Below are 8,719 nucleotides of genomic sequence, written 5' to 3'. Positions count from 1 at the left end.
GACCATTTAACGATTTATATGAGAAAATGTGCCTTGTGTATGCCGGCATCAATGGTATTAACAGTATAGTTACACCAGTACTCAAAACATAATATGTTTCAAGTGAAAAAATATCAATGAAGAAAACATTGAAGATGCAATACGTGAAGTATTGTCAAAGACTTTATCTATACGCAAAGCAGCCGACAAATATGGCATCAAAAAACTGCAACCCTACAACGAAGCTACGAGAACATTATCTACAAATGAAGCATCCTCTTCATTACAAGCAGAATCTTCTTTATCACAAGCAGGTCTATCTTCACCACAAATAGCACCATCTATGGAGATGGCACAAATAGCATCATCCTCAGCACACACTACTACTGCAGCTTTATCATCACACACTGCTACAGCTACTTCATCAAACATCTATGGTTCCAAGTATACCGTTGCACAAGTTTTTTCAACCGAACAAGAAAAGGCATTGACTCAATATTTATTGAATTGCAGTAAAATGCACTACGGCCTTACATTGAAACAGCTTTTGACTTTGGCATACGAGTACGCAGAATCCTCAGGGTGTAATTATCCAAAATCCTGGAAAGAAAACAAATGCGCTGGAAAAGATTGGGCAGCTGGCTTCAGGAAGAGAAACCCAGAATTGAGTCTACGAAAACCAGAAAACACAAGCGCAGCAAGAAGCTTTGCTTTCAATAAAGCTGCTGTAGCTCAATTTCATGATAATTACGAACGCATAATGAGACAATACAATTTTACACCCGATCGAATAATAAACTTAGACGAAACAGGCATAAGCACAGTCCATTCCACTCCTAAACTTATTGCTGGAAGAAAACAAAGACAAGTGGGACAAATAGTTTCTGCAGAACGCGGAGAGTTAGTTACTTTCTGTGGTATTATTACTGCAACTGGTTCTTCTCTTCCTCCAGTTTATGTCTTTCCAAGAGTTCACTATAAAGATCACTTCCTAAATGGTGTTCCTGATGGAAGTCTAGGGTTGGCAAACAGAAGCGGCTGGATGACATCAGAATTGTTTATAAGAGTTTTGAAACACATTCAACGCCTTACTTCGAGCAATAAGGATAACCCAATTCTAATCATTTGTGACAACCACGAATCTCACATTTCAATAGAAGCTGTTAACTACTGTCGTGACAACGGTATTGTTTATTTGAGTCTTCCCCCACACACGTCACACAAATTGCAACCGCTTGATGTCAGTGTGTTCGGACCCTTCAAAGGCAAATTGAAGATAGCTTTCAACGACTGGCACATTCAAAATGTTGGAAAAACTTTGACCATATACAACATTGCTGAACTTTCAAAATTAGCATATTTGGAATCATTTACACCAAAGAATATCATAGGTGGTTTTTCCAAACCTGGAATATGGCCAATTAATAAACTGGTATTTGGCGACGACGACTTTGCACCGATAGACATTTTCAGCACAGGTTATCACGATTTGACAGATGAGAACACTCACAACACACATGATTTACATTTTGTAGACTCAGAAACAAGTCAAAATAATGAGGTTGTTGATAGAGAACAAAATAAAACTCCTACTTTGGATGCCGACCCAATTTCAGTGTCTGATGCTGACGATCCTCTACATGTTTCTTCATCAAAGGCTATTCTTACTCCTGAAGTAGTTAGACCTTATCCAAAAAAGGCGATTACTGACAGTGTCTTAAAAAGAAAAGGAAGAGAAAAGGGACGATCAAGAATATACACTGAAACACCAGAAAAAAATAGATTAGAAAGCTTACATAATGAAAAGAACAGGAAAAGAGAATTACAAAAAGCAAAACAGCATGCAAAAGAATTGAAAACAGCGAAAAATCTGTTGGGATTAACTGAGCCAAAAAAGAAAAAGAGAGTGACTTCTTTGCCTGCAGAAATAGATTCCGATTCTAGTCAAGATGAAGTCGTGATGACGAGTGATAGTGAAGATATTGAAATGCCGTCGGAATCGGAAGAAGAGTTAATTAATGAAGAACCAGTTAATCCTGAACACATAAATATTGGAGATTTCCTGCTAATTAAGTTCTAGAAGAAGAAAACTGTGATTCACTACGTTGCCAAAGTTGTATTTAAGTATAATGTGACAGAATATGAAGTATTATATCTCAGAAAAAAAGCAGGGTCTTCTAAGTTTATATTTACAATTGTGGAAGACAAAGCAAGTGTGGATGTTAGAGATGTAGTTTTGCAATTACCAAAACCAACTTTCTCAAAAGGCACATCTCGAACATCGTCGCTTTATTCATTTTCGGTAGGTTTAACTCGATATAATATCCAGTAGATTGTTTTGTAATTTATATGAGAGTTTTTATGATTATTTTTGTTAAATTTTTGATGTTTGTTTAATTTTTTAAGAAAAACATTGTTCATTTTGATAGGAGATTCTAATATTATATTTTCATTAACAATATTCAATGTTAAAGTCTGATTACTTAGTAAGTATATGACTGATTATGCAGGGTGTCCGGAAACTCGTAGTACAAGCGGGAAACTGGTGAATCTACATCACATTTGGAGTCGATTTTGTAGTATTTTTTTTTTTATTTGAGCTTTCGTTATCGAGTAAATCGAGTTTGAAGTTGATTTTTTTTTTTTTTTTTTTTTTTTAAATTAAATTCTTATAAATTATTACTGAAGATCAAAGTACCCAACTAAATAAAACTATTTGATGGTAAAACAAATGAAGAAACTCGGATTTGAAGCATTATTTTGAAATCACCCTTCATTTAACCCGGTGTAATCATAAAATATTTCTGCTCTGCAGGGTTAAAACATCTGTTATTCAACCCTAAATGCCAGAAAAAACTTTAACCCTAAAATAGCCGAAAAATATTTTTTTTTGTTTTTTTTTTTTTTTTTGAAAATGCTCAAATCAAAAAACTTTATGTTTTTTTGGGTTCCCCATGTGGTGTAGATTCTCCAGTTTCCCGCTTGTACTACGAGTTTCCGGACACCGTGTATAATTAAGAAAATAACAGAGAATTAGTCTTGTTCTATGATGACAATATTGTTTTTTTGTGATTATATTCCTTAAGTAACTTAAGAGACTGATTATGGCTAATGTGCACTCTTAATAAAAATTATTTTGCGATCTCAATCAATAAAATTGTTTTATTTCTTAATTTTAAGTAATAATACAGTTTATATTGGGTTTTTAGTCAGTTTAACTTTGCATTTCATATGGATCTAAAATACCTATCAAACTGCCCCACCCCATGTATCAAAGTGCCCCACTGGTGGGGCAGAATGATACAAATATGATTTTTTCTTAAAATCAGTTTATCTCTATACGTCGCCAGTTTTTGCGGTTTTTGCGTAGCCAAAATATAAGCTGACATATCAGCCAATGCACACATCAAAACAAATATTTAAATATAATGCTTTATGGTCCTCAGAAAAGAGATTGAATTTTTGTGTATCAAAGTGCCTAATTACTACTTTATACGAAACTTAAAAACATATTTAATTAGACAAAGGTATTATAAAAGTTATTGTCATTTCACTTTCTTCGTTTTATATAAAATTATTAAAAAATCATATCAATATTTTACTAATGCTAAATGCTGTTTAAATTATTTCAAAGTTTTCGAGAGAGTCTATGATAAATTTCATTTTTATATAGACTCTGAAAGTCTATATAAAAATTATATAAACTGAAAGGGCTTTTTTTAAACTATAAAATAATTCAAAATAAACACAAAATACATCCTATTTCTTACAGCTAACCCAGTAAATATTATAAAGTTAGTGTGTAAATATACATAAAGATGTATTCTCTTTCTTACGCTGTTCTCATGCTGTTCTAAACATATTTCTCACTGTAATACAAAATGAGATAACATAACTTTTATGAGACTGTCAGTCTGGGAGATATATTTTCCCATAAGACTTTATGGGGGTTTGCTGTCTGTGAAGAATACCTCCCAAAATTTTTGTTTTATGATAGTGGGTCAGTGTTATTTGCCTCGGAACTAAAAAGCTGTTAAAATATTTACAGGGAAACCATGGAGCAAAACTTTTCAGAACTGCTAGCAGAACCCTCTGGAGAATTTTCAAACTTCTGTCGAATGTCATTCACTGATTTCGAATATTTATTAAACAAAATAAGACCTTCCATTTCAAAAGAAGACACAAACTGGAGAATGTCAATACCTTCCAAAGTGCGCCTGGCTGTGACTTTAAGATTTCTGGCAACTGGAGACACAGAAGTCTACATTTTAAATATCAAGCCAAGTGATTTCACTAATTGTACCTGAAGTTTGTCTGGCAATAAATGAAGCTTTAAAGGAAACAGGAAGGAGGTAGGCGTTGGTGTGGAAGAACCATAACAAATCAGTTATCAATTTTAAATAATGTGCATGAATCTGAAAAATATTTTAACGAAAACATGTATGAATCTTGAATTTCAATTGTTCAATTTTAATTGTTTGCCTAGCCTATGAATTACTTGCATTATTGATTTAACATTATTATTCGATATCTCTGAAAATTAATTAGTGTGGATTACCTACATTTACTGTAATTCGTCATCAGTATATTTAAGAAATATTATTTATTTGACAAATGTAGGAAGTGATTTTTGGTTTGCGTCTTTGATTACCCATGCAGTATTTACAAATATTTTCTACAAAAATACATAGATGGTTCTAAAAATATATAATAAAGTTTTTCTGATTTTCTTACTTGATCGTGAATGGTTCCAGATAATCTAATGTTAACTAATTACATTTTGCTTAAATACGTATTTAAATCTTACGCCTTACATGCATTAAACTTGTCCATTTAAATACTACGAAAATGTCAGAATGACATCGGATGAAGAAATTCCCAACTGAAGAAAATATTTGAACCAACTACGAATAGACTGGATACAAAGAAAACCGAAAACATGGAATCGTCAAGCGGAACTAATCCCGATTCAAATATCAATTATGTAATGGGTCCCCGAAACGATCAAGTGCACTTGACAAGTCTACGTGCTTGAAGTGAATATTGATCGTTAACAGCGTTGACTTGACAAGTCCCGTCAAGTGTCTACGGGCTGGACCATACTTGACAAAAATTTTGATTGACGGCACTTGAACCACCTTGCGCTTGATGCGACTTGACAAGTTTTTATTCATTTGCGGCCGGAACATCGAAGATGGCGGGCGACGAACCGGACCGAGACGTGGCTTTGGCGACAAGCGTGTGATATTATTAATATCTCTCTACAGAGATTATCCTGCATTGTGGAAAGTTAAAAGTAAGGAGTATGCGGATAAAAACAAAAGGTCGCTTGCTTTAACAAGCATAGTCAAAGCACTTCGAGTATATAAACCTACCTACACCTTAATCTATTATCAAAAAGAGATGCCACAACCAAAGAAAAGCAAAAACACATCACAGCAGGACCTGATAGATATAGCATCGCATTATTTCAAAAAACCTGATGACTCTGAATCGGATATAATTGCGAAGAGCTGGGCTCTTAAACTCAAACGTTTATCAGCAGATCAAAGACGCTATGCGGAGAAAATAGTAAATGATGTTTTATTCGAAGCCGAAATGGGATCTCAAGAAACGGAGTTCAGATCTTGCCTGCTAGCTCACCCATATAGACATACTCGTACCAGTCACCCGCACCATATCAGTCACCATCACCTGGGCCATCACCAAATGCACTCCACTCAACTATGACATACCAGTCACCCACACCATATCAGTCACCATCACCTGGGCCATCACCAAATGCACTCCACTCAACTATGACATACCAGTCACCCACACCATATCAGTCACCATCACCTGTGCCATCACCAAATGCACTCCACTCAACTATGACATACCAGTCACCCACACCATATCAGTCACCATCACCTGTGCCATCACCAAATGCACTCCACTCAACTATGACATACCAGTCACCCACACCATATCAGTCACCATCACCTGTGCCATCACCAAATGTTCGCCACTCAACTTTGACATACCAGTCACCCGCACCACATCAGTCACCATCACCTGGGCCATCACCAAATGTACACCACTCAACCTTGACATACCAGTCACCATCACCAAATGGGCACAACTCAACATTGACATACCAATCACCTGCACCACGTCAGTCACACTCACAAGTCATAGGCAAGACACCAGTGCATGGTACTGCCAAATCACTCATAATTGTGTCATCTCAACCTATGCAGGCGCCAAGTCTATCTCATGAACAGCCTGTAATGGTTCATATACCAGGCTTGCGATTCTGGAGTTAAACGATCAATCGTTTTCGTATGCGCCGTCTTCGAGTGAAAAACTACTAGTCGTCGCGACTAACTTTTTCGAATGTTTCAATTTTACGTATTCTTGAGCGTCGAACGGTCGAAGTTGGTAGAAGAGATGATTATATTGGCACCCCTGTGAATATTGTCTATGTTCCTGATGTTTTTGGGATTTCTATGGTGTGACTGTCAAACAGACAACAGTTATTCGTTATTCAAAACAGAAATGGCTGCGGGACATATTAGAAATTGCCAAAAGCAACTCTTAATTGAGCTTGTAAGCTCCGATAAAGACTTAGTAAGTGGGAAATTTTCACCCACTTTTACATTTGCGGAATCCGCGCGGTAAAACAAAAAATGACAGCTAGACTAGATTTTGACAGCCAATTCCATAGAAACACCAACAACCTACCACTCGCTGCCCTGTTTCTACTGGTTATACCCAGTAGTTGTTGTGTGGAATGACTATTGACGTTTGGCGTCGAAGTATGTACCTTTGACCAATTTCGGGAATAGCAACGACGACCAACGTACGTACTTTCGACGGCGATTACGAGCGCCCTCGATTCAGGAATAGAGCCCCAGAACCAACTACTGAAGAAGAAGAATCACAGACTGCGGCTAAGTTCTTACAACACTTCTATTCTTTTTAGTAACTTCTTAAACGAATCGGGAGACTATAGACCAAACTGAGAACTTTTTGGGTATGAATCGGTTGTACAACCGAGCCATACAATCATCGCTAAACATGGAAAACCATTCAGCGATGGAGAATATCTGAAAGAAGCATGGCTAAAATGCGATCCCAATCTCTTTGAAGATTTTGAAAACAAACAAAAAATTATTCAAAGAATTAATGATATGCCTTTGGCTAGAAATACAGTGAAACATAGAATCATTAAAATGGCCAAAAATGTAACTCATCAGCAAAACATAGATATAAAGTCTTCCGATTTAATTTCCCTTTGCCTTGATGAAAGTACTGATATAACTGGATCAGCTCGTTTAGCAATTTTTACTCGATACTGCAATGGAAATAATATCAAAGAAGAATTGATCAGTTTAATATCATTAGCAACAACAACAAAAGGAATAGATATTTGCAATGCAGTTGTGAAAGCACTCACTGAAAGAGAAATAGATCTTTCCAAAATTGTATCAGTAACAACGTATATCAGTAATAACATTTTAACTTAAATTAAAATAAACTTAACAACCAGTTATTAGAACTTTATAATATGTGATTTGAGTGCAGTGTTTTAAAAGAGAATATTCGGAAATTTTGCTCAAAAATATTCGATATTCGAAACGAACGTCGATCGGTAAATGCACCCCAGATGTTTTCAACGGAATTCTCGGAAACTCTGAAGGCAAGTGTTTTGCTAAGCCCAGGGTAATTTATTATCCCGTCGCTTTTTATTGCGGGCAGAATGCACCACTTCAACAATCACCAGGAACAGGATTACATGGAGATGAATGATGAACTCGCCGAACGTCACAGCAGTGCTGCCAGGGTCTCTATCTATCTGACGTGTCAGCGCTTTATTAGCAGCAGACACACACCTGGACGGATGACGAATCTCGTGCTGGCACTGTTGGTGGACGCGGTGGACTCTTTTGCTGCAGCAGCTGGACCAGTTTCCTCACCACCTGGGATTCTTGCTGCAGAGTCTCCATCTTCTATCTTCGTGTCACCTGTTTCTGTACTTCATTTTACTTAACTTAAATTCAGTTTATTTTTGTAATATTTATATTTTTTGTAATACCTGCATCAACTGTAAAGCGCCCCTGAGGTGATATCTCACAAAAGCGGCGCTATACAAATTGTCCAATAAATAAACGATTAAACAAACGAAAATTTTTAGAATTGTTAAATGAGGTAAACTCAATATATAAGGGCTTACTTATGTACAACAATGTGCGATGGTTAATTCGTGGAAAAGTTCTTCAAAGATTCGTTGAGTGTTTGGAAGAAGTTAGGCTTTTTTTAATAAATGAGAATCTCATTGAAAAATATAATGAGTTACTAGACCTCGAATGGCTTTCAAAATTAATGTTTTTTACTGATTTGTGCTTACATTTAAATGAATTAAATATTAAATTGCAAGGCGTTAACAAAACAATTATTGTTATGTTTGATTTAATCAAAGCATTTCAAGCTAAATTACAAATTTTTGATCGTGAATTAAATATTAAATTGCAAGGCGTTAACAAAACAATTATTGTTATGTTTGATTTAATCAAAGCATTTCAAGCTAAATTACAAATTTTGAATCTAACACCTTCAAATATTTCCCAAATACAAAAAAACTTTTTGCAGAAGAAAAGCCAGATCAAATCAAATTAACACAAGAATTTTCTGTAGTTATTCAATCGATAATCAACGAGTTTTCTTCAAGATTCAAACAATTCAGGAGATTTTCGAGTGG

At 35.6% G+C, this 8,719-nt stretch overlaps 1 protein-coding gene across 1 annotated transcript; it reads left to right on the top strand.

Moving 5' to 3' along the window:
- The first annotated feature begins 322 nt into the window (after window positions 1-322).
- On the top strand, window positions 323-8,507 carry LOC149421964 (uncharacterized). Its single transcript, XM_089634189.1, has one exon. The coding sequence runs from the start codon at window positions 323-325 to the stop codon at window positions 2,057-2,059; it is 1,737 nt and encodes a 578-aa protein (XP_089490315.1). The 3' UTR covers window positions 2,060-8,507.
- Window positions 8,508-8,719: the final 212 nt, after the last annotated feature.

The sequence above is a fragment of the Hesperophylax consimilis genome, chromosome 8 (genome assembly GCF_061612785.1).
Source record: "Hesperophylax consimilis isolate HC1 chromosome 8, BYU_Hcon_1.0, whole genome shotgun sequence".
Taxonomy (NCBI): Eukaryota; Metazoa; Arthropoda; class Insecta; order Trichoptera; family Limnephilidae; genus Hesperophylax; species Hesperophylax consimilis.
The sequence above is the reverse complement of the archived record's forward strand: the minus strand, read 5'-3'. Positions and strand labels throughout refer to the sequence as shown.

What these genes read in the sequence shown, in the direction of transcription:
- LOC149421964 (XM_089634189.1), top strand. Translation starts at nt 323, where the DNA reads ATGGAGATGGCACAAATAGCATCATCCTCAGCACACACTACTACTGCA.